At 42.1% G+C, this 27,043-nt stretch overlaps 1 protein-coding gene across 3 annotated transcripts; it reads left to right on the top strand.

Annotated features, from left to right (window-relative positions):
- Window positions 1-26,778, top strand: arhgap36 (Rho GTPase activating protein 36). 3 transcript variants are annotated; one of them, XM_044022550.1, is made up of 12 exons: window positions 1-198; window positions 16,927-17,083; window positions 20,457-20,525; window positions 22,601-22,896; window positions 22,982-23,198; window positions 23,292-23,347; window positions 23,552-23,702; window positions 23,786-23,934; window positions 24,311-24,481; window positions 24,620-24,708; window positions 24,787-25,004; window positions 25,399-26,778. In XM_044022550.1, exons 1-12 carry the CDS (start codon window positions 130-132, stop codon window positions 25,698-25,700), a joined length of 1,944 nt encoding a protein of 647 aa, XP_043878485.1. In that variant the 5' UTR covers window positions 1-129; the 3' UTR covers window positions 25,701-26,778. The 3 variants fall into 3 exon arrangements, with proteins under 3 accessions (XP_043878485.1, XP_043878484.1, XP_043878486.1); XM_044022549.1 differs by having other exon boundaries at window positions 24,784-25,004; XM_044022551.1 differs by lacking the exon at window positions 1-198 and adding an exon at window positions 9,711-9,831 and having other exon boundaries at window positions 24,784-25,004.
- Window positions 26,779-27,043: the final 265 nt, after the last annotated feature.

Here is a 27,043-nt window from a genome sequence, read left to right as displayed (position 1 = left end):
GGCGACGATCTCTGACACAGAAGAAGAAGATTGTTTTTCACACACTAACTTTTATTGACATGTTTTTGGAGTCTTTGGAGAACCTGTGAGGACACGCACACGCACGCACACACACACACACACACACTGATGGTCGTGCAGGATGGAGTCGTGCACATAGATCAACCTGTGCAACCAAACATGCATTTCTACTATGTGGTAGGTAGTATGTGTGTGTGCGTGCGTGCGCTGTTGTAAACTGTTTGTTGTTGCCGTGCAACCACACACGCGTTCATTTTCTTCTACTTCATGTGGCGTTTGTTGCAAACGTGTGTGTGAAATGATGCTGTGACGGACATATCATCAAAACCTCTAAAAATGACCATAAAAATATTGATATTGCAAATTCAAATATGTTTCAAAACACTGACTTTGGTGAGAGTCAAGTTCAAAGTGTCTATTTAAACGTAACTTATGGAAAGTGTCTCTAAAGGTTTCTAAGGTTTGATTAAGTGACTTTGTAAAGCACTCACTCTCCCACACCAAACCCCATAGAGAAAATCAGCGATTTTAACATCACAGCACACAGGAGCTCTTGATCCACTGCTGCCTCCATCACTAAGTTCAAATGTCTTATTTTGTCAATTCGGCTTTTGAAATCTTTCGTTATGATTTAAATCAGTGACACAAAGTGACCACACGAGGCAGCAGTAGACCAGCAGCTCCTGTGTCCCTGCGAGCTAAAATCACTGGTTTTCTCTATGAGGTTTGGTGTGGGAGAGTGAGTGCTTTTACAAACTTCAGTTTCCTGTTGGAAAAGTCTGTTTCACAGTGGGATAAAGACGCGATCATGTGACGTAGATGATCTGTTTTAGAGTCTGACTCTGTTTCTGAAATGTCCCTTTAAAGAGCAGCAGGACGACCCAGGAGTTTCCTTCAACATCTGAAGGGTCAGGTGGTGTTTTTGCACACCCACATTCTAAATGTCATATGATGTATCTGATATTTATTGTCCGTGTCTGTTCATGTCGTAGTTTGGGGTTAAAAACAATCATCGTCAGGAGGAAAGTGCAGTTTGTTCGTCTTCAGATGTTTGAGCCGCAGTTGTTTTCTCTGCTCAGATAATAAACTGTGATCGTCACACACACACACACACACACACACACACACACACACACACACGTGAGATTAGATCTCTCTCCACAAACACAAAGGAAACAAACTGACGCTGAAGCTCCGGGTTTTTCTAACGCGGTCGCGTAGAAACGCCGACTCAATTTCCTGAAGCTCACGACGAGTTTAAAGCACTGAAGCCTCAGGTTAATGACACCAGATAATTACAATGAAGAACATGTGTGTGTGTGTGTCTGTGCGTGTGCAGATGTGTGTGAGCTCATGTTTTTAAATCCCTCTTTTGTTATGAAAGAATAATCTTGTCGTTTCCTCTGCATTTCCTTGTTGTTTCCCCAACGTTTCCTCCGCACTTCCTCTTTGTTTCCTCTGTGTTTCCTCTGCACTTCCTCTGTGTTTCCTCTGTGTTTCCTCTGTGTTTCCTCTGCGTTTCCTCTGCACTTCCTCTGTGTTTCCTCTGTGTTTCCTCTGTGTTTCCACCTCGCTTCCTCGGCGTTATATACTCAAGCAGAGAAACATGACGTCTCATTTACGATCGTAACGAAACACTGATTTTAAATCATTAAACCACACACACACACACGCGCACGTTTAAAACCACATGACGACAAAACTGCGTCACATCCTCAAACTGAAGGTTATTTTTTCTAATTGAACACTTAAAGAATTAGGCAGAATCAAAGTCTGCGCTTTAAATGAAATCTTGTGTCTATAAAAAGTTGTTTTTGTCTGATCACATTTGAAGAACAATGTCCTTTTTTTTTTTACCACAGTGAAGTCATGTTTTAAATTGCTGCAGCGCCACCGTCAGGACTGTTTGATATCACACTGTGAGCAAAGTTTCCTTCAATTTCCTTTTCAAAAAGAATCAGAATGCAGCATAAAACCTGTGATTTAGGAGAACTGACCCTTTAAAATGACCCCGGCCCCGCCTCCTTCTGTGTTCAGTCAGTGGAAAATCCAAACGGCCCCGCCCACCCCCTGGTTCAACTCAGCCAATCAGAATCAATCAGTGACTCTCTTCATTAAATCAATGAGTTTCAGCTGAGGGTCTGGATTTTTTCTCACTTTCAAACACAAACATTTTTACACTTTTGTTTCTTTGAAGAAAAAACAACAGTGAGGTAAGAGTTTATATTTAAATATATAAAAAAAATGCTCAATGTAACTGTTTTAACGGCATGAAGTGGATCAAAACGGCCCCAAAAAAGAACATTTGAAAACGACATGAACGTCGACGTTTACGTGTCATAAAAGTGAAAGTCACGTCAAAATGTTTTATACTTGAAAATAAATATAAATAATAAAAACTAACCACAAAGATGTTAAAGCTTTAAAAAAAACGTAGACGTATAGATTTGTCATGATTGCTCTGTGTTTCCTTGTTGTTTCCTTGTTGTTTCCTTGTCATTTCCTGTTTGTTTTGGTGTTTACTGCAGTTTATGTCTGTGATGAACGACGACGATGATGACGATTGAAGATGAGGCTCTTTGTATTTTTCTGATATTGGAGAATTTTTTTTTTTTTTGCTGAGTCATGGTTGGCATGAGCTCTGGTGTGTTTGTGCTGCTGAGTCAGGGTTCCTGGTTTTCCAGTGTCGGATGCAAAGTGAAGGTGTGACGTAGAGGGAGGGGAAGGGTGAGGATGATGTAGGTCAAAGGTCAGCTGTGATGAAACCGGAGATGATGACACATATTAATAATATTCGGCAGGTCATAACCAACACAGTCTATGTTTGTTGAAATACCTGTAAAGAACCTTTACAACCGATATAATTCAGATTCTTTTTTTTTTACTTGTCAAATAGTGATCACAGCTCCTACCATGTGACTGAAAAACATTCTTATGTTTCACAAGGCACAAGTTATTTCATGAGGCTAATATTCGGCAGATCACAAACGATCTGCTTCACAATCCAATTTGCTTGTTGAAATACACATTTTCACTTGCCAAATAGTGACCACAGCTCCAGCTTTGTGACTGAGAGGTTGTTACCACTTCAGAATGACGCATTTTCATTCACGAGGCTCATATTTGACAGATCATAATCTAATTAATGTCAGTAAAGGGCTGTTACAACCAGTTTTTCACCTGCCAAATAGTGACCAAAGCTCCAATCTTGTGACTGACAGACTTTTTTTTCTCCCTCAGAATGGTTGGGTTCATTATTGGATGTTATAGCAGTCAGTCTGATATGACCTGTTAAATCCCTGTAAAAGCTCATTACAACCGGTGTAATTTACTTTTTAACTTGCCAAATAGTGACCAAACCTCAGTTTTGTGACTAAAATGTTGTTTCTGCCTCAGAATATCATGATTTCATTCGCCAGGCTCATATTTGACAGATCATGGTCCAATGAATCCTTTATGCCTGTTGAAATTGGGCCATTTAAAAACCGTTTTTAACTTGCCAAATAGTTACCATAGCTCCAGCTTTTACCTGTAAAGGGCTATGGCAATGAGTCAATTGCTCCTGTTTTCATTTGTGTTGATTGGTTTCCTGTAGCTTTTTGTTTATGCTACATCACATTTGTTTTCTCTGCTGATGTCTGAGTGTGCGTGTGCGTATGCGTGTGTGTGTGTGTGTGTCCTGAGAGGACCTTTTCTTCCTGAGTTACGACAGGAAAAACCGCAGGATTTTCACTCCTTCGCGCGCCGACTGTTTAGTCTCCGTGAAAATCTGAGGTGGGAACAGAAAGCCTGGAAAAATGAAAGAAACTTCCTCCATATTTTTCTTCAGTCGTTGTCTGTCTGTCCCTCTGTCTGTCCATGTACTGTCTGTCCCTCTGAATGATGACACCGAGCTGGTGGAACAGAATAAGAGTCAGAGAAACATCAGGCTGCTGTGCTGTGAACACTTTACTTGGTTTATTTGCTTTAGTTTCACTCGATTCCTGTCTAGTTGATGTTATCGCGTTAAGGAGACCGATTAGTTACACAAGCTACAGATAAAAGACAAATTCCGCGGCTGAATCACTGACGGCAGCTTTAGACTCAGTAAACCTGTTTAAGTCGAAGCGTCGGCGTGCGAGTCATGTGACAGAGTGACTGTCGGAGGTCACAGGATGTGTTCACGCGTGAAAGCGACACAAACGGCGCGGCTCCATCTTCAAAGTCCTGACGTTGTCCTCGTTTCCTGGTGTGTCCCTGCAGAGGAATCGCGTCCACACGCAGAGTCAGTCATGTGATAAAGAGCTGTCACCACGGTGACACTTCCTGTAACCCCAGAACCTGGTGTCAGCGGTGACAAACACTGACACTGAGGACTGTAGAGCAACGATGACGTGAAGTCGACACATCTACAGTTTCTATAGCTGCATTTATTCATAAAGACGTCTTTAAGGTCCAGAGATCTCAGGAAACTGAAGTTTGTAAAGCACTCACTCTCCCACACCAAACCCCATAGAGAAAATCAGTGATTTTAGCTCGCGGGGACACAGGAGCTGCTGGTCTACTGCTGCCTCGTGTGGTCACTTTGTGTCACTGAGGTGAATCTGAAGTAAGATTTTCAAAAGCCGAAGTGACAAAATAAGACATTTGAACTTAGTGATGGAGGCAGCAGTGGATCAACGACTCCTGTGTGCTGTGATGTTAAAATCACTGATTTTCTCTATGGGCTTTGGTGTGGGAGAGTGAGTGCTTCACAAACGTCAGTTTCCTGTTGGAAAAGTCTGTCTCACAGTGAGATAAAACAGAATATTTGATGGATCATTTTCTCTCTGAGCCTCAGAATCACCGCGTCCGTGCAAGGCAGAAAACAGAAATCAAATTTGAATAATTATTTGTAATTTTATTGACGCCAGTTTGTCTGTTTTTGTCTTTGCATATTTGTGCGTTTCCATGTCGACGTCACCTTTCGTTTTTTGACTGATTTCTCATCTCCTGACTGGTGCCATCGCAGGAACACATGTTTTCACTTATTCATCTGTCGGCACAGATTGATATTTATGGTCGTGACTGTAAATCCAGCAGACTTGTTTTCCCCTTTTTTCTTTTTTTTGTTTGACGACTGCTGCTTGTATTTCTTTAAAGTTTGGCTCAAACTTTGTCTCTGAGTAAATTCTCCTCCTTCTCATCATCTCTATCATCAGACTGATTAAAAAAAAACTTTCTTTACCCTCCCTCACTCTTTCTTTACTTGTTGTTTGCACTCCTTCACTTGTTTGCGCTCCCTCACTTGTTCTTTACGCTCCCTCACTTGTTTTCACTTACGCTCACCTCACTGGTTCTTTCACTTGTTTCACTTGTTCTGTTGCCTCACTTGTTCTTTACACTCCCTCACTTCTTTCCCTCACTTGTTCTTTTCCCTCCCTCACTTGTTCTGGCCCTCACTTGTTCTTTACGCTCCCTCACATCCCTCACTTGTTCTTTTACGCCTCCACTTGTTTGTTCTTTACTCACTTGTTCTTTACGCCCTCACTTGCACACTTACCGGTCGCCCTCACTTGTTCTTTACGCCTCCCCTCACTTGTTCTTTCCTCACACTCCCTCACTTGTACTTTACACTCCCTCACTTGTTCTTTACACTCCTCACTGGTTCTTCACGGTTCTCCCTCACTGGTTCTTTACTCTCCCTCACTGGTTCTTTACGGTTCTTTACACTCCTCACTGGTTCTTTCACTGGTTCTTTACACTACTACACTACCTCACTTGTTCTCACTGGTTCTTTCACTGGTTCTTTACACTCCCTCACTGGTTCTTTACACTCCCTCACTGGTTCTTTACGCTCCCTCACTTGTTTGCACTCCCTCACTTGTGTGCGCTCCCTCCCTTTGGTCTTGATATCACCACCGGAACGTTGTTTCCTCTGTGACGGCGTTGGCATTTCCTCTTCTCCTCCTCTGAAAAAACAAATGCACAAAAATGAGGAAGAAAACGTTAAGGAGAGACGGGCTGATGAATCCTTTCAAAGACAAAATTCCGTAATGTGGACAAATGAAAATATAACATGGGGATATTTTATTTTTACGTTTATTTCTGTTAAGTTCATCAGAGCCACTTTACTACTTCTTATATTAAGAAGTAGTAAAGTCGTAACTTTGGTATAAAAAACACATTTTATGTCATTCAACAGTCGTGAGGCATCAGTGGAGGAAGTAGCCACAGTTTTGTCACATGTGCAGAACGACATCACTGAGGACTATGTAGCCGGATCGTTTCCTCTCTCAGGCTGCAGCTTCATGACCAGGTCCAGGTTGAGTGAGAGCTGAAGGATGAGCTGAGTCTTCAGGTGGTCCATCTCACTCAGGAGAAGCGTTTCCTGCTCGGCAGCGTTTTTCTCCACCAGCCTGAGCTGCTCCACCATCTTCTGATGGAGGACGTCCTGCTCTGCTTGCAGGTTCCGGGCCAGCAGCTGGTACCGGGCGTTGGACTCCTTCTCTTTGTCGATGTCGGACTGAAGCTGCTCGGCCTGCTGTCTCAGTGTGGACACGTCAGCTCTGGACCTTTGCTCCTCTGAGGTTCTCTCTTGGTCCAGCTCTTTCTGGAGGATCCGCTTCTCCTCCTTCACCGTCCGTAGCTGCTCCATCATCTTTTGTCGGGCGATGTCATGTTCGTTCCTCAGGGTTTGCAGTAAGAGCTCATCTGACGCTTCGGCATCTGCGCGAGTCTTGATTTTATCCTGGAGTTCACGCTGAAGCTGCACAATCTTCTGCCTCAGTGTGACGAGATGAGCTTCGTCCTCGTTGTCCTCCTCACGGGAAGCTGTGACTGAGTGCAGCTCTTTCTGGAGACGCAGTTTTTCGTCTATCTTCACCTGGAGTTGGTCCCACATCTTCTCGCGGAGGTTCTTCTTCTCAGCTCTCATTTCCTGCAGCAGCAGCTCCTGGGACTCCAGGTCTGGAAGATCATGATTCTGCATCTTCAGTCTTTTTAGGAGACCATTCACAAAGATCTGACTGTCCTGCTCAAAGATGCACTCATACGCAGTTTTGGCTTTTTCTAATTCTGCCTCAATAATCTTATTTTTCTGTCTCTCCGCCTGGAGTTCCTCCTCCATCTTTGTCCTCAGGTTTTGGACCAGCAGCTGATCTTCTGAAACTCTCTTTGTGCAAGACTGGATTTCATTTTCATGCTCAGGCTCAAGGTGGTGAGTCTGTCTCAATGTGAGGATATCAGTCCTGTCCTCGGGCAGAGGTGGACACTCCTCAGATCTCAGGTCCTCAGGTAGAGGTGGACACCCCTCTGGTTGAAGGACAGTCTGGTCTTCGGGCGGAGGTGGACACACGTCTTGTTGAAGGACAGTCTGGTCCTCGGGCGGAGGTGGACACGCGTCTTGTTGAAGGACAGTCTGGTCCTCGGGCGGTGGACACACGTCTTGTTGAAGGACAGTCTGGTCCTCGGGCTGAGGTGGACACCCCTCTGGTTGAAGGAGAGTCTGGTCCTCGGGCAGAGGTGGACACCTCTCTGTTTGAAGGACAGTCTGGTCCTCGGGTGTCTCAGGTTCTGGCGATTCTTGTCTTGAAGATGAAGACATCGTCTGCATCCTCCTCTGTCTCATCTTGACTTTGTTTTTGCTTTTGGACATAGTTTGTTTGTGGACGACTTCTTTAGACGCTGTCTTCTGGCCGTGCGGTTTGGAAGACCAGGTTCTGAAGACCTGTTGAGGTGTTTGTTTGACTGCACTTCAGTTTGTTCCTGGTTTAACCTTTCATATGGACCTTTCAAAGCCAGGACATCAAAGTCACATCTTCATCTTCTGAGAGTGGATGAAGAAGGATGGGGGAGGGGCAGATGTTTTCAGACAGTGACGGAGAACTTTGAACAGTAGGGGGCAGCACTGGTGCACAGCTGCTGCCCCCTACAGTTCAAAGTTCTTTAATGTAGATCAAAGTACTTCTTTAATCCTTCATGTCCTCATTCTTCTTCTTCATCATCGCTGCTCTTAGTTGCTTTCTCATGTCTTCACTCTCAACCCCTCTCATCCTCATCTCCTCATCCTCTCATTCACTCAGCCTCCTCCTCATCCTCTCATTCACTCAGCCTCCTCCTTGTCCTCATCCAAGGTTATAAAAATCACTTTTTGTCCGTTTGCTGACTGTTATTTTTTTTTTTTGCTGACGATGTCGAGGAGGAAGTGGATAAAAAGTCATTTCCTGTGTCGTCACTGTGATGAGGTGAAAGGATAAGCCGGAAGTGACAACTAGTTACTGTAGTTAACCATCGCTAAACTGTTGGACTCTGCTAAACAAAGAGAAATGACCACGCTTGTGTTTCTGCCTCTCTGTTTGATGAATGAATGAATGAATAAGTCCTGCAGTAATGCAGTTTGGACTGTAGAGGGCAGTGTAGTCATTGATGTTGGACGTGTGTGTGTTTGTGTGTCTGTCCCTGTGTGTGTGTGTGTGTGCGTGTGTGCGTGCGTCATCCATCCTGTTTTTAAAGCCTGACTCGGCACAAATATGCAGCGGTACAACTCCACGCTTGACCTTTGACCTGGCCGTGTGTGGCACCGCCACAGGACGTGAACACGATCAAAGGAGAGAGACAGAGGATGTAACAATGTAGCATTTATTATTGTTAGAGGATTTTAACTTTAATATCATCCATTATTAAGACGTCGCAGATTATAATCCCTGTGAGACAGAAGTAACACAACAGTCCACGTCTCACTGACTTTAAAACCGTTTAATCAGGTTCATGAGTTTTAATCGGGTTAACTTGTGTTGTGTGGTCCAGAAGAATTCTTTAGATACTCTGAGTTAATCCACGTCAGGGATTATTAATCTGTGAACATGTGACAAAGTCAAACTCTAGATTATAACAAAGATCAAAGTGGGCTGTTTGATTGACAGCCGACACAAATACTGTGTGTGTGTGTGTGTGATTCTGCGTCTTCTTGCTGTCGTTTCAAAGCTCGTCCTGACTCTGATAATCTGATTATGTCAGCCAGACTCATGACCCCTGACCCATGACCCCCTCGGACCGGGGAGGTCAAAGGTCGAGGTGTCAGCTGCTGTTGTTTTGGGCTGCAGCTGAAGTGTTGATGGACATTTCACACACACACGCACATTTGAATTTTTTTACACAAACAAACATGTTAAGATTATTTATTATCACACTCTGAAGTCACATGACATCTAATACACACGTCTGTGACGCCTCTTTTAGCTAAGACACTGAAACTGAGCTCTTTACTTCCTACTTCCTACCCCCTCACCTTGCTCTCTCCTAGCTCCTATTCTTGCTCCCTTCCCCATTATTTCCTTCCCTTTACCTCATTACCTTGTTCATTCCCTCATTTCCTTACCCAGCTCTTCCTTTCTTGCTTTTTCCTTCCTTCCTTCCTTCCTTCCTTCCTTCTTTCTTCACTTCCTTCTCATAGAACTGTCTTGTATTTTTCTTCCTTTCCTGTGTCCTGGATACTTCTTTCCTTCTCTATCACCTTATTTCCTCCTCATCCTTCCTGTCCTTCACTCCTTTCCACTCAACCTCACCTGTTTTTCTTCACAACTTTTTTTGCTCTTCTCTTCTTTCACCTCACCATCATTTTACCTTCCTCCTCCTCCTCTTCTTCTCTCCTCCTCCTCTCTTGTGTTTATGTTGGCAGCTCGTGGAGTCAGTCTGCACTGCTCCTCCTCCTCCCTCCCTCTCTCTCCCTCTCTCTCTCGCTCTCTCTCGCTCCCTCTGTCTCTCACTCGTTCCTCTCATTCAGTTCAGTACAGTTGATGTTTGTGCTTTGGACCAAACTCTGGATAAAAGACGATCAGGAATCAAGTTTGAGTAAGTGACTGTCTGTCTGTCTGTCTGTCTGTCTGTGAGTGTGTGTGTGTGTGTGTTTGGCTGAAGTTTATCTTTATTATTATTATTGTTATCTCATTAAAAGTGTAACGATGATGATGATGAAGATGAAGAGCACATTCTCAGTTCTTGTTTTGACTCCGAATCAAACAAAGTTCAGTTCATGCTTAAAAATGTGACCTTTCATTTTCAACCAAAGTCCATTTTTCCTCCGTTGTTTTTAAACTCTTGACGCTCCGTTGCCGTGGTTACCAACAAATCCTCCTCCAGTCGTTCCGCGTCATCCCGCTCTCTCCACACGACTTTAAAGCAGAAACTAAAAAACTCAAATCTTCACGTCACTCTATCGCCTGTGAGAATAAGATATTTGTGGTGATTTAGATTCAGAAACTGAGCGCACACACACACACACACACACACACACACACAGTGACACACACACACACGCTCATAAATAAGCATTTAGCATTTTCCCACTAATCCACCAGTGTTCATTCACTGACCTATGGTTGAATTCCAGGTGTGTATGTGTGTGTGTCACTGTGAGTGTGTGTGTCACTGTGTGTGTGTGTCACTGTGAGTGTGTGTGTGTGTTGACGTAAGACCAGTTTCAGTTGCCCAGTCTCAAATCTTCAGCTCTGCCAAGGAGCCTATTAGCACCGTCTGTGTGTTTATATGTGTTTATATATGTGTGTGTGTGTTTATGTATGTGTGTGTGTGTGTTTTTAAAAAGTGTGACTCAGCGAAAACGACGTTCTCTCTCATTAGAGGAATAATAGAAACGGTCGACTGTGTCTGTGTCAAAACACGAGAGGGGAGATGAAAGGGGTGAGAGGGTGAGAGGGTGAATATGTAAATGTGCATGTTTTATTCAGCAGAGGTTACGTCAGCGCACACTTTCTTTCATGGACTACGCGAAAATGTCGTGACGTGTGAACGTAAAGCACGTTCATCTACAGCTAAATATAGTCTCTTTTTTTTTAAGCCTCATTCATGTGTTCATAAAAGCATGAAGTGTTCTCAGTGAAGCGTGAAGAAGAAAGAGGTCACTTTATGTAACAGTGTTACTTTATTGTCACGATCGGGCGACATGAGGAAGTACGCCACATGCTTTTATCTCACACCAGGATAATTATTATCATTATTATTATTATTATTGTTATTATAATAATTTAACTAGTTAAATTAACCAGTAAACTAACCAGTTTAACCAGTCTAACCAGTCTAACCGGTGCCTGCAGTGCTGTCAATGTAACAAAGTACAAATACTTTGTTACTGTACTCGAGCACAAAACTCGCGTATGTGTACTTTACGTCGAACTACTTTTACATTTCCTCTAACTCTCTCTGTTACTCGTCACTACCAAATAAAATAATAAGAAGAAGACTTGGTATTATGGTCTGTATTTACGTTATATAGAGCTTTTCTAGTCTCGATGAGCCGCTTTACACAGTACAGTAAATGATTATTTAATCTGATTATATTCTGTTCAGTTTATCTCTTTATAACAAACTGTTTACGACGCAGCGATAAACATGAGCTAACGCGCCAAGAATGCTATAAAGTGTGTGTGTGTGTGTGTGTATCTCCTCCTCGCCTGATGAAGTGATGAAGAGCATGAACGGTGATCGTTCACAGATGTTTCTCGTCCTCATCTTAAACCTCTCACCTCCTCTGTTTCCCTCACCCTCTCATTCACCCTCTCATTCCCACTTTCTCCAAAAACACCGAAACATAAATCTCAGAATTTATTTCTTATTTCTCGCTTGTTTTGACTGCGATGATTATTTAGACGTTAAGAAATTGGGATGATACGAGACAGAAAGGTGTATTTTTACATAATTATAATAACAGTTTTATGCTTGTAAATCAGGATGCTATTTAATCTAAAAATGCTAATTTCATTCATTTAATGATTTTAATTTCACGTGATAAACCCGCAGACTCACAGGTCTGTGGGATTATCACACTCAGGCCTGTGGGATTACCACCCTTAGGTCTGTGGGATTATCACCCTGTGGTCAAACGTCTTCAAGTGTGTGTGTGTGTCTCTGTGTGGTTTGACTTTTCCTCCGCTTAGATCCTGGTTTTGACAAAAGCCACAAAGACATAAATCCAGAGCGAGAGCCTCGGGGGAGGAGCCTCGGCCTCGCCGCTGTGGTCAAACATCTCAAACATCTAGTTTTTATCTGAGTAAACAAAGACCTCGTGTGGACGAGGGTTTGTGTTGACGTGAGAACACACACACACACACACACACACACACAGACTGTGTCACATGTTACATGTGGAAAATCAACACACAAAGATCTTTTTGAAAGCGTCTCATGTCTGAGTTTCCGTGTGACGTCGTTATCAAAGCGGAGAAACGATGCAAACCCAAGATCTTTCACACAAACAGCGACTATGTTCAGAGACGGTTCGATACATGGTTTTCATCCTTGAACCTGCGAGTGGAGGATTCTTTACATTCCTTCCTTGTGTGGACATTAGTCGTGAACACATGAACACGGACAAATCTCATTTGGAGGCAGATTTTATTCACCACACAAAAGACTCAAGTCTTCGAACATGTTAACATCTTCATCGCAACAAGAAACTGAAGTTTGTAAAACCCGCTCACTCTTGTATTTTATTGACTTAAATCAGTTTTTCAGGCTCATTAAGTTTCTTCTGTGTGTGAGTTCCTCACAGAACCACATTGTCAGAAAGGGTGAAGTCTCCCTTTAAAGTCTCACAGCAGCTCTGAACTCTTACTCTCATACAAATGTTTTAATAATGTAAACAACCAGTACATCGTAAAGACAGAAATAGACCACAGAGGTTTTTACCATTTTACCCATGAGCCTTGGCAGCTCCTCTACTGTAACTGAGACACAGTTGTTGTGGGTTTTTTAGTCTCCGTCCTCTTCTGTGTGTGTGCGTGTGTGGGGGGGGGGGCATGTCTCATGTCTATGAGGTCTGCAGTGACTGAGAGTGAAGTCTTATAGTGAGGTCTTGTAGTAACTGAGGTCTTGGCATAACTGAGGTCTTGCAGTGAGGTCTGGGCAGTAACTGAGGTCTTGCAGGAGGTCTCTTGTGAACTGAGGTCTTGCAGTGAGGTCTCATGAGTAACTGGAGGTCTTGCACTGGTCTTGCGGCAGTAACTCAGGTCATGCAGTGAGGTCTTGCAGTGAAGTCTTATAGTTAGGTCTTACTGTGAAGTCTCTGAAAGTGAGGTCTCGTGAGTGAAGCTTATAGTTAGGTCTTACTGTCTTGCAGGAGGTCTCTAACTGTGCGTAACTGAGGTCTTGCAGTGAGGTCTGCAGTAACTGGGTCTGAGGTCTGTAACTGAGGTCTTGCACTGAGGTCTTGCAGTAACTCAGGTCATGCAGTGAGGTCTTGCAGTGAAGTCTTATAGTTAGGTCTTACTGTGAAGTCTCGCAGTGAGGTCTCGCAGTGAAGTCTTATAGTTAGGTCTTACTGTGAGGTCTTGCAGTGAGGTCTCTCAAGAGTAACTGAGGTCTTGCAGTGAGGTCTCGCAGTAACTGAGGTCTCAAGAGGTAACTCAGGTCTCAGCAGTGAGGGTCTCAGAGTGAAGTCTTATAGTGAGGTCTTGCAGTGAGGTCTCAAGAGTAACTGAGGTCTTGCAGTGAGGGTCAGAGTAACTGAGGTCTTGCATTAACTCAGGTCTCGAGTGAGGTCTCGCAGTGAGGTCTCAGAAGTCTTATAGTAGCTAGGACTTGCAGTGAGGTCTCTGAGTAACTGAGGTCTTGCAGTGAGGTCTCAGTAACTGAGGTCTCAAGAGTAACTCAGGTCTCAGTAGTGAGGTCTCTGAGGAGGTCTCGCGAGTGAAGTCTTATAGTTAGGTCTTACTGTGAGGTCTTGCAGTGAGGTGCAGGCACTGAGGTCTTGCAGTGAGGTCTTGCAGTAACTGAGGTCTTGCAGTAACTCAGGTCTCAGAGTGAGGTCTCAAGAGTGAAGTCTTATAGTTAGGTGAGGTCTTGCAGTGAGGTCTCCTGAGGTCTCAGTGAGGTCAGGACTGACTCTCAGCAGTGAGGTTATAGTTAGGTCTTACTGTGAGGTCTCGCAGGAACTCAGGTCTCGCAGTAACTCAGGTCTCGCAGTGAGGTCTTGCAGTGAGGTCTCGCAGTTGTAACTGATTTTATTCACTTTAACTAAAGAAAGTAATAAAACTCTACGTCAGTTTAAATCCACATGTCCACATCTTTATCTCACTGAAGTACATCGGTGCGTCAACTTTCAGTAAAAGAGCAGCACATTCTTAACTAATTCCACTTCCAGCAGGTTGGTATTTTCCTGTCAGTTCTGAGGTGAAATACAGTAGATTAGTAACAGATTGTGTGGGACTTTAATGGTTTAAAGATCACTTATTGGAAAAGACGTGGCAGAGATTATGGTCAAAAATCTTTAAAGTTTCATAATCAGATGCCTTTAAAGCCACGTTATGTAAGATTTACGGAGCATGACGTTCTCTCTTCCCGCAGCACACGCTGTACTTGAACGCATCGTTCATCACTCATGTTCCTCACCAGACTCTGTCTGTTATTTATGACGATGAAAACGCAGAGTTTTAGAAACAGATGTTGAAACAAACGTACAAACAAGTTTCATAATCTGAGTTAAAGCTTTCACAAATGTGTTGTCCTGTTTCAGCATATATATAAATACATATATACACATAATTCATATAATGACTATAATCTCAGTTTCAGTGCAGTCCTGCTTTTAGGTTTTTGTGAGGGTTTTTTGCGTCCCGTTCTTTTTGACTTTAATCTCAGACATCTTGAAGGAATTATTTTGAAATTTAGTACAAACATTAGATAACCCGTCAGCGGTTAAATGTTTAATCCTCGCGGATGTATTATATTTGGAACCTTTGGAGGAATTCTTTTTTAAGTGATGGGGATGAAAAAGTGTTTTTTTGTTTTCCATCCACTTGTATTGTGAGTATTCGGGGGGATAAAAACACAGGAATTTGTTGTAATTTCCAGATTGTAATCTGCTAACATGTCTCAATGTCTCCCGTTACACCGCCCCCTACAGGTTTGACATGGTCACGATGGTGATTGACAGCGTATTAATGCAGATTCCTGTTGATAAAAGCTTTGGAAAAAATAGTTCAGTTCCTGAAATAATCTGTGTTTTGTCTTCCTCTGTTCATCTCCTGGGATTATTACTCTGGTTGTGGCGTAGTTTTCAGTCAGTAAGTCAGTGTTTTGACGTCCGTTTCCTGCTCACTGTAGATTTACATGCTGTTGCCGTCGTCGTCCTTTCTTGCGCGTCTTTTCGAGGCTTGGGATCAGTGACGTGTGTTCGTCTGCTTCTCGTTAACCTGCGGTCGCTGCTTTTATCTCTCGCTCCGCCTCTGTCACTGCGCTCGCCCTCAGGTCACGCGAGGAGAACAAATGAGTTGAGTCCAGTGTCTGGTAAACTAATAAAATCATCAAAATGAACTCTTATTAGTTTAGTTCTCTGGCATAAATGATGTTTATTAACGTGACTCCGTCTCCGTCTCCTCTGGCTGTGCCTTCACCGGATTTTGTCCACCTCCCACTTTGAGAAGCAGTTTTAATGCAAGACACATTTATTCAAACCCTGTTGTTTTGCAACATGAACTTTGACTTTTGAAACCGAATCTCAGAGTTCTCTGAAAACCGTCGCCTTTGTTGTGTGGAAACGTTTAGTGAAACATCCCAGAGTCGTGAAGAGAGCAATGTAAGGTTAAAGTTTGTTTTTTAAACTTTTGTCAAACTTTAGAGAAACAACTGAACAATGTGACTTTTGTTTTTATCTAAAGGCGAGATTTAGCTCAACATTCAAACTTAATATTGTATATTTTTTAGTCCAGAAACATCTTAAGAAAGAAAAATGCTTGTTTTCTGTCGACGCTGTACATTTAAAGTCGTTTTTACAGCTTGAAATGAGTTCACTTAAATAAACCGCAGTGACTGTAGCTTCACTCAACTTCAACACTGCTAATCGCAAAATTAGCTGCTAACATCAAACACTAACGCTATTGGATCTGCTGACGATTGCTGCTAATGTTAAACAACACAACAGCAATGATGATTATGTGCTACAATAGCATTTGCTGACAGTAGTTGCTAATGTTTCACACGCTGGCAGTTGCAGTAGCTGCTAACATTAGAAAACACCGAACCCAACTGCATGTAGCTGCAGTTACTGCTAACGTCTATGTGACAACAGCAATTAGCCGCTGCAGTAGCTGCTAACAACAAACAATATAATGCAACGGCATTTGCTGACAGTAGCTGCTAATGTTAGACACATTGTACATGGCTGCAGTTAATGCTAACAATAAACATTCATTTTAACAACAGTAGCCGGTACGTTAGCAGCTAGCTGCTGTGAGCTTTCCTCACCACATTGACATGAAAATAAACAAGTTTGTCGCCCCCTTTGGTCAATGAAAACCTCAACTAAACATCAAGTGACAATAAAAAATGATCATGTCTTTCTTTCAGTTTCAGTGAAAAATGGTGAAATTTAGATATTATTAAAGTAAAACTATCATGTCTTTAATCAAAAACAGTTAGACGAAGATAAGAGATTTAAAAAAAAACAAAAAACACACCGTATCCTATATTTCCTTCACCTAAGTCGAGTTGTTGCTCAGACTTTCCATGACTAGAAAATGTCCTCAGTGACCGTCCTTAAGACAAATGTCCTGAGGTTGGAGGAGAAATAATCACGATAAAATCCTTAAAATGGATTTTCTTCCAGACGATACAAACCCTGAGGCTTCATTACACAACTGTAAACACTTCACTCCATTCACTGAATGTATGGAATTTCCCTTTAAAAAGGACGTTTGTTGGACAGGAAAGACTTTCCCACGTGTCTGGAAAGGTTTGACTCTTGAGGGTTCTGTTGCTTTAAGAACTTGATGGTTGGTTGATAATGTTCACTGATTACAGCTGATTTCCTCTGCAAGGTTGTGGTTTTCAGTGAAGTTTGTTGATGAAAGGATGAATGCTGCTCGTGATGTCTCGTCATTAGTCCTCCACAATCCTTAATCCACTCTCCTTATTCATTCTTTCTGTCTCCCTCAGGGCAACCAGACGTGGGCGACCATGTTGGGTCAGAACATACGGTTGCAGCCGGTGCCGATCCAGAGTCTGTCGGAACTGGAGCGAGCCAGATTACAGGAGGTGGCCTTGTACCACCTAGAGGAGCGCGACTTTGACTTCAAGATCAGCATCCCACGAGGTATGAGGAGGACAATACTGGTGTTTGTGAAGATTCTACTGGTGTTTTTGAAGGTTCTGCTGGCGTTTTTGAAGGTTCTGTCTGTGTTTTAGGTTCTGCTAATGTTTTTGGAGGTTCCACTGGCCTTTTTGAAGGTTCTGCTGGTGTTTTTGAAGGTTATTCTGGTGTTTCTGAAGGATCTGCTGTCATTTCCGAAGGTTCTGCTGATGTTTTTGAAGGTTCTGCTCTTGTTTTTGAAGGTTTTGTCCATGTTTTAGGTCATACAAATGTTTTTGAAGGTTGTACTGATGTATTTGAAGGTTCCACTGGCCTTTTTCAAGGTTCTGCTGGTGTTTTTGAATGTTATGCTGCGGCTTTAATGTATTTTAACCTGTTACATTCTTCTGACCATTTGTCAGAAGAAGGCATTTCTGGCAGTTCTGGCAGTTCTTGCTCATGCGCTGAACATGCTGGTGTGGATTAGCGTAGCCTGTAGCATGAAGTCAGTTTATAGAAGAACAGCTTTGGTTGGCCACAGTTCAACATCTTCACAATCTGTACATAATTGGTTTAAACCAAAGTCCTTCTAAGAAAGTCTGTGTACTTGGCAGCCATCTTGATTAAAGCCTGCAGACTTTTATTTTTTTTTTTCTTGAGTTATAGTTTACAGTAACTACCTGTTTGTTTTTTCCGGTTGCCAAGCAACGAAATTTCGTTGCCAATTTCATTGTTGTGTTTTCTGTGCAATGACCATAAAAGGAAGTCTAAGTCTAAGTCTCTAAGGCTACTATTTCAGGACCAGATTTAAATGAATGAATGAATGTGGAAAGATGTTGAAAAACTCCATGTATTGAATCATCAGACAAATCAGATTTTTAAAAAGTAAAAGCACCAAAATAAAGTTAATCACTTTGGCTCCTCCCACCACAGCAAACGTGCGTCAGCAGCAACGACGCGATCGGTTGACACATTTTGTGTTTTGTTTTTTGGAGAGCAGACGATTGTCTTCTGTCTCTCTTCACTCTCTGCTGTGGATTTTTTGATTGATTTGGATGAGGATGAATGAGGACATTTTTTGACGTAGGTGTCTTAGTGTGAGTATTTTAGTTAACGTTGTTTACAATAAAAAAAACTTAAAATTAAAAATAAAAACATGAGAAAAGTTGAGAAATCAAGACACTGAAGTGGGACAAACAGCTCGTACATTCAGACAAAGTTTGTTTGTTTGTTTGTTGATGTTGGTGGGAAACTCTGAGGTCACAGAGGTCAGAGGTCACACTTAAAGAAACAAAGAACTCTTTTCTCAGACTCTCTCTGTCTCATGCTGTTGTTCTCTCTCAGGACACTTTGACCTTTGACCTGCTGTGTGTGTATGGCCTTGTTGTTACAGATAAACAGTGACTCTTAATCAGACCGCATCACCAGTCTGATGTTGTTGTTGTTGTTGTTGTTTTTAAATGTAAAAAAATTTATGTTAAAAAATGGGGGAAAATCTCTGGACTTAAACATGAATATTTGCGTTTTGATTCATTTTTCATCCTCTGAAAACTAACAAAATCAATGATTTTTAAATATGAATGTGCAGTTTTTCACGTCTTTATTTTCAGTCTGATAAAATATGAATATTTTATGAATTATTCGTACATTCACAGTTAATCCTGTGAGACTATATTTCCATGCTGCTGCTCTCTTTATTGTAGTTTATTTTTCTCTTTATTCCTTTGGGGACAAACGTATATAATCTGTGTTCAGTTCGTTTCTCATCCGTTTCTGCTTCAGGTCACAATGGAAATTCGTGGGAAAGTCCGAAAGAAAACTGTGATGTTTATAGTTTTCTTTTCTTTTCACGTAGGAAAGTTTTCTCACTTTTTTTAGAAATGTGTCCTTGAATGTTTGGTCCAAACGTCATCAAACTCGTCTCACATGTGGACATTTACTGTATGTGATCTATGGAGAGACAGCGTTTTTGCTGAGTCACTGTTCATGAGCAGGATCTTACATCTGAGTGACTGTTGAGTTGTGTTTTTCTTTTCAGACGCTCATTATCATGACTCACTCATCTGCTGGGAAACACTCGTCCTCGTCGTCTTCTCTGTCCTAACATCTGTAATCCCACCTCATTTTGTCCATGTTCATCATCTTCCTCTGATAACATGAGTTGCATCAACAAATCAGATTAAATCACGAAAACTTGAGGATTCAAAAAAGGAACACAACTAGAGCACCAAAATGTGCTCATAAAAAGTAAGCTATTAATACATTTAATTTTGTATTTTATCATTTTTTAAATCAGTCCTTTCCGTACATATCAAATACTATTGAATTTTTAAGTTTTGAGCCCTTAAATTGCCAAGTTTTTTTCACGATGCATCAAAAATAGTGATATGAATGGGTTTCAATGAGGACATTTTTTGTACCTATGTGTGTTAGTGTGAGTATTTTAGTTACCGTGGTTTACAATAAACAGCTCGTACATTAATTCCCCCTCCCTCTCTGAGCTCTCAGTCCATTCTTTGGTATTTTAGTTACCCTCCTTTTCTAGTTTTCCACTGTAGATTTTTTTATGTAGATCGTTTCATTGTTCAGTGACATCAAAACCGTTTCCATGACAACGGCAGCAGAGACAGGAAGTGGTGTGACTTCAGAGTCCACCTTTGTTCAGACGATCAGTCGACGGCGAGGAGGAGGATGTTTGTTGTTGTTGTTTTTTAAACACATGTAAAAAGACAGCATCACGCTGTGGTTCAGTGGTAGAGCGGACTGTCTTTCAAATGGAAGGTTGTCGAGGGTTCAATTCCTGGCTCCCGTAGTCTACATGCCAAAATGTTCCTGGGCAAAGACACTTAACACACTGCTCCTGACAGCTGTGTGCGAGTGACTGAGTGAATGAGTGATGTGTGAAAGAAAAAAGACAGATGCACTGAGTGAGCGAGTGAATTCCTGTGTGTGTGTGTGTGTGTGTGTGTGTGTGTGTGTGTGTGTGTGTGTGTGTGTGTGTGTGTGTGTGTGCGCGCGCGCAGTGGGAGGATCCAAAAGATTTGGAAATAAAGTTCTAATTTCCTGCAGTCGTGGGAATTTGACCCCCTTTGTTCCAACACACACACACACACACACACGCTAACCTCCACTATAATGTTGTTGTTTAATAAAAACAGACATGTTTGAAGAATCATTGAAACCTTTTACAATAAAAAAAACTTTTGAAGATTATATTTACAACACAATTCAATGAATTTGTCAAAAATAACATGAAAATGTTAGGTTGTGTTATGTTGGGACTGAAGATGGACATCAGCTTTGCCTGTAATCTTGCATATTCATTAGGTTTTCCACATGTTTATGCGGTTTAAATAAAAGTTATAGTTATACAGTACATGTTTTTTTTTCTCCACAGAAACACGTAAACGGAGAAAATCTCTGCGCAGGAAGTTTGACTCTTTTTCAAAGGAGAAGAAAGAACGAGGTGAGACAAAGACACAGCGTCGTCTCTGACTGTTTGTTTCATAATCAGTATACACTGTTAATATGATCCTACTGTGACTGTCCTCATCTGACCTTCAGTGAGGGTCACTGACCTCTGTCACAAACACTACTGAATCGCTCTCACAAACGCTATTGAATCGCTCTCTCAAACGCTACTGAATTGCTCTCACAAACGCTATTGAATCGCTCTCACAAACGCTATTGAATCTCTTTCTCAAACGCTGAATTGCTCTCACAAACGCTTATTGAATCCTTTCTCAACGCGAATTACTGAATTGCTCTCAAACGCTTACTGAATCACTCACAACGCTTATTGAATCCCTCACAACGCTACTGAATCGCCACAAATGCTACTGAATCACTCTCACAACGCTACTAAATCGCCTCACAAACGCTACTGAATCACTCTCATAAACACTACTGAATTGCTCTAAAAACGCTTTTGAATCGCCTCACAAGCGCTACTGAATCGCACAAACGCTTACTGAATCGCTCACAAACACTACTGAATTGCTCTACAAAACGCTTTTGAATCGCTCTCACAAGCGCTACTGAATCGCTCTCACAAACGCTATTGAATCGCTCTCACAAACGCTACTAAATCGCTCTCACAAACGCTACTGAATCGCTCTCACAAACACTACTGAATTGCTCCCACAAACGCTACTGAATCGCTCTCACAAACGCTACTGGTGTGCTAGCAGCGTTTGTGACAGCGTTTCCCGTGTGTGCGAGAGGTTATTCTGAATAAACGTCCGTGACGTCTCCTCATACAAGAGAAACAGAGTTCACACAAAGTTCTTTACAGTTAAACGTCTGACAGGAGTTTACACAGGAGTGTGTGTGTGTGTGTGTCTGCGTGTGTGTGTGTGTTCAAACATTGTTTAAATCTCAGAGGAGAAATAAAGTTGTGTGTTGACAGAAAAACAGAAGCGTCTAAATTTAACAGCCTGAGTCATGAAAGTCATGCAGCTGTTTTTCTTTCTTTTTTACTCTGAATCATTAATGAAACAAGTGTTAGAAAAGCATACAACTTTTATTAATCTTGTTTTTGAACATTAATAAAATAAATGTATGGCTGTAGAGAAAATGATAAATAATTTATTGTCTTAGATTTTGAATAAATAAAAAACCAAACAGATTTGAGATCTGAAAAATGTAAACAGTCACATTAAATAATAACTGTACAGACCATAATAATCCTGTATTTAAACCATTGATCAGTTCATATTTTTATTTTAGTACTTTCTGATTTCAACACGCTGTTGTTTATCTCTTAAAAACACATTTTTTAGGGATAAAATACTTTGAGAATATTGCAGAGGGTTAGTCAGCATAATGTCATGCTGTAAAGTTCACACAGCAATGAGTGGATGAACTGTCTCATCCACTCATTGCTATGTGAACTGGTGAATAAACTCTTAACCTCCTCAGTTATTTTAAGAGTAAATCCTGTAACTTTAAGGCTTTGTGTGGCGTCCTGCCATTTTACAAAGTGTGTGTGTTTTTGTGTCTCTCTTTGCCTGTGTGTGTCTGTCTTTGTCTGTGTGTGTCTTCCTGTTTGTGTGTGTGTGTGTGTGTGTGTGTGTGTTTGTGTATGTGTGTCGCTCTGTGTGTGAGTGTGTTGTTTGTTTTTGCTCAGATTAAGTTAAGTGTTTTCCTTTAGTTAAATACACACAGATCAGTTTTGTCTCGCACTCCGAGACAAAACATTTGTCACAGTTCTCTGAGGACGTTTGTGTGACATCACTGTTGTGATCATGTGACTCAGCCGAGCCAATGAGGGTTTTTCTGTATCAGTGTGATGTGTTAAAGGCCAAAGGTGTAATCTGCGTAATCTGTGCAATCTGTTCTCTCCGTCTATTATTGTGCAGCTCGTTAATCTGTGTGAGAACGACTGTCAGACGTCACTGAGGTCATTTTATCCTTTCAACTAGAAACCGACTTCACTCTCTGTCACAAACACGACTGAAACGCTGAGACAAACATAAACTGAAGCGAAGGTTGATTTCACAAAGACAAAGTCCTAAAGTTTGTCTTCTCGTCTTTCTCCAGAATCTGCTCCCAAAGCGTTCGGCGTCCCCCTGTCTCAGGTCATCGGCAACGACCGCGCGTACAAGCGTCGTCAGGACGCTCTGAAGGAGAGCAGACGAGACTGCCTGGACCTGGAGGCCAGCGTCCTCCGCTTCCGAGCCCAGAAACTACAGTTCTTCAACGGGAACAAACCTCCGGTCGCGTCCCCGCCGCTGGTCGGCGCGGGCGGAAATGCGACACCTGCCTCTAACTCTGCGGCAACAAACAAACCGCTGTCGCCAACGTTTCTGGACAACGTGGGCCGAGGACAGAGGAGGGTGAGACGCTCTGACACACGCATGCTCGTCCTCCATGAACTAAAGAGTTCTTGAAGATGTTTTTAACTCATTTTCTGTGTTAAAGGGAGGTCTGTCCGTCGACTCCATCTCAGACCTTGTAGAGAGTCAGTCTCGCCTGTTGGAGGCGCTGCAGCTCTCTCACCCAGCCGAGCTGGAGCTGAAGAAGTCCCAGAGCAACGGGTCGTCGGAGGGACGGAACCAGACCAAACTGAGCCTGAACCCCATCTACAGGCAGGTTCCTCGGGTGGTGGAGCGGTGCTGCAGTCACATCGAGAACCACGGTCAGGCGCCGCCGTGTCATTCGCTCATAAGCAATGATAAAGCATCAAAATGAATACATGAATAACACCTCAGTGTGACGTTTGTCTCCTCAGGTCTTCAGACTGTGGGAATCTTCCGAGTGGGAAGCTCCAAGAAGAGAGTGAGACAGGTGAGGACACTTTGTCCTTGCTGCTTTCACTGACTCAGTGTTTCCCCTCCCTCTCCCTCTCTGTGAGATTATAAAAATAATCTCCACGAGTTAAAACTGCTGATGTGGACTTCCTGTTTTTCAAAAATCTCATTCATCGGGGAAAAAGTGTCCTCATTTTATGACGAATGATTGAGTCACTTTGTTCTGAACGTGTGTCCTCAGCTGAGGGACGACTTTGACGTGGGCGTGGACGTCCAGCTGGACGAGGAGCACAGCGTCCACGACGTGGCCGCTCTGCTGAAAGAGTTTCTGCGGGACATGCCCGACCCTCTGCTGTCCAGAGAGCTTTACCCGGCCTTCCTGCACGCCAACCGTACGTACGCCGACGACTCAGCGTTCTTTAAGAAGAACCTCCAGAAGTAGAACGTGTTAACGTGTCGGTGTTTCCTCCTGCAGTGATGAGAGGAGCAGAGCAGATCAACTACCTGCAGCACCTCCTCTACCTGCTGCCTCCCTGCAACTGTGACACGTTGCTGCGTCTCCTCACCTTACTGCACACGGTGCAGAGCTTCGCTCAGGACAGCATCGGAACCAACGACGAGGAGGTGGGAACAACCTAAAGAACCTTAAGAACCTAAAGAACAACCTCAAGAACCTTAACAACAACCTAAAGAACCTTAACAACAACCTAAAGAACCTTAAAAACAACCTAAAGAACATTCTCAAGAACCGTAACAACAACCTAAAGAACCATAAGAACGACCTAAAGCACCTTAAGAACCTAAAGAACAACCTCAGGAATCTTAAGAACAACCTAAATAACCCTATGAACAACATAAAGAACCTTAAGAACCTTCTAACAACATAAAGACCATAAGAACAACCTCAAGAATCATAAGAACCTTAAGAACCTTCTAACAACCTACAGAACCTAAAGAACCTGACTGAAGCCCTTACGGTCCTGAACGTCTCTCTGTCCAGATTCCCGGGAACAAGATGACGTCAGCAAACTTGGCCGTGATCTTTGGTCCAAACCTGCTGCAGAAAGAACGAGGAGGAGACGTGAGTCCTCAGGCCATGGGCATCGAGGACAGCACGGCCATCATCAGCGTCACACTGGTCCTGATCCAGAACTACAGGAGACTCTTCACGGTATTTCACACACATATTCACTTCTTCTGTTTTATTTCATTTCAAACATTCTGACAAACAAAGAGTGACGCTAGCATGAAGCTAATATAGAGCAGAGGTGAAGCTAAGTTGAAGCTAACATGTGCTGGTCTCTCCCAGGTCTCTGCAGAGTTGCAGCAGGAAGTCCTCATGAGTCTGATCCAGACTGACCCGGACATCATTGACTACCTGCTACGCAGGAAACTCAGGTAACCACGACGACCACTCCACTCTCTCGTTAAAACCGCAGCTAACAGCTAACAGCTAACCGTGTGGTCCCTCAGCAGCAGCAGTCACGTGACCACGGACAGCAGCGGTCGCCGGGACACGGGGGCGTCGCTGGACTCTGTGGGGGCGTCCAGCGGGAGTCTGTCCCCCCTGGAACCGCCCTCGCCGCTTTTCCCGCCCGACGGCAGCGGCGTGGACGGAAGTTTGAGCAGCGAGATTTTTCTCAACGTCCTCAAACTGAACCAGAACCGGAAACGGCACGAGAGCAGATACGGAGGTAAACAACAAACAATTAAACAATAAACAACAAACAATAACAATAAAAACAATGTTTACGTTAAAAACTGAGTCATTTTACACTTTTCACTGTTTTATTTTCATTTATTTAATAAAAACTGAATAAAACGTGTGAAATCTGAGCCTCTGTGGAAAGTGTCAGAATAATAAATACTGCAACAGCACCACCTAGCTGTCACACTGTGTACTTACAGTTAGTAAGATTTGACTTCTCTATTTCAGTCATATATATGTATGTATGTGTGTATATATACTGTATATATATATATACTTATATATATATATGTAACTTCTTAAATGTGATTTTTTTTAGTTTCTGTGATTTTTCAGCTTCTTAAATGTGAATATTGTCTCTCTGTGTCTCTCTTGTCCAGGTGACGTCTCTGCAGGTAAATCCATCCGACACATGCGTCAGTTCCACTCTCATCACAACCTCCTCAGCCTCTCACAGCCTTCGTCCTCCTCCTCCTCCTCCTCGTCCTCATCCTCTGGACCTCTGGCGTCGGCTCTGAGCTTCAGCAGCTGCAGCTGCTCCAGCCTCGGCGTCTCCTCTGACAACAGCGCCGCCGTGTGGGTGCGCCAGGCGTCGCACGACGACAGCAACAAATCCTCCTCCTCGTCCAACTTCTGGGACTTCTTCACCGGGAAAGGCTCGAGCTCAGAGACCGTGGTATGACGAGGACAGATTATCTTGAGATTAGGAATTCTCGTGTTTCCACTGGGGTTTTTTTTGAAGGAAAAACAAACCAGGAAGGACTTTTTATTTTTTATTTTTAAACTCAAATTTTGTTTGTGTTTTTTTTACGAACGAGAAGCAAAAGAAGGAAAAGCGATGATGTGGACATTCTAATTCTAATGTACAGTATATATATATAAAATGTATATATATAATGTTGTATTCAGACTAACAGTAGCTGCATGAGCTTCACTAACATTCATCTGTAAAGACATCAATAATCAATAACCAAAGATCCCTGATGACTGACAACAAAAACATATACAAATAAACTTTAAAACAGTTTTTCCCGGTCAAATTTCACATTTCTCTAAAAACTTCCTTTCGCCTCCTTAACTTTGTCCAAAGTCGAGTTCCTCTGCAGATTTTTAAGAATCCAGGTTCATTTCAATCATTAAAATAATCTCCATGAAGCTCTGGATTCATTAAAGCACCAAATATTTAAATTTTAGATTTCGTATAAACATTGATTTTTTTTACAAATAGTTAATTTAACGTCATTAATATTGGAAAAAAGTGACGTTTACCTCACATCATAGTGACTTTTGTGCCGTAAATGAATGCAAATGTTTCTACTTTAGTGTTTAATATTTAACCTGAGTAAAAACAAACTACAGGATTTTTCTGCAGCAGATTATTTATTACTTGAAAACAAACGGTAAAAAAAAAGAGAAAAAGTTTTAAAGTGCAATGAAAAAAAAAAGAGATTTTAAAATGTGTGATTTCTCTGACGTTAAATAAACTTTCACTGAAACAAAAAGTAAAAAAAAAAAGTTTTGTTTATAAATAAACACGTTTTAGGGTTTTTTCAGTCAATCTGGACACAAATGTCGCTCCACTTTCCGCCACAAGAGGGAGACATTCAGACGTCAAAGCTCACAAAAGTTTCAACCCTTTCATGAAAAACAAGTGAACTCTTTAACCTTTGACCTTTAACCTTTAACACAGTGACTAGTGGTCATGGACTCATTTTTAAAATCTAATGATTCTGTTGATTATTTCAAGCATTTCTTTATTCATTCATTCATTCATTCATTCATTCATTTATAACCCAATAATGACTTCTGTGTTTATGTACAAATCGACACGTCCTTTCAAAATAAAACAAAAACAAGAGTCAGAGCTGCCGACGCCACAAAGGTAGACGTTCAAATGAAAACAAATATATATATTTATATGTAAAAAAAACAAAAAAAACAACAGGTGAAACATTGAAAAACATTTATAATATTTAAATTATAAAAAAAGGTCGACATTTGTTTGTTTTTGTGCTTGTTTTTTGT

Source organism: Solea senegalensis, linkage group LG3, assembly GCF_019176455.1.
Source record: "Solea senegalensis isolate Sse05_10M linkage group LG3, IFAPA_SoseM_1, whole genome shotgun sequence".
In the NCBI taxonomy this organism is placed as follows: Eukaryota; Metazoa; Chordata; class Actinopteri; order Pleuronectiformes; family Soleidae; genus Solea; species Solea senegalensis.
The sequence above is the reverse complement of the archived record's forward strand: the minus strand, read 5'-3'. Positions and strand labels throughout refer to the sequence as shown.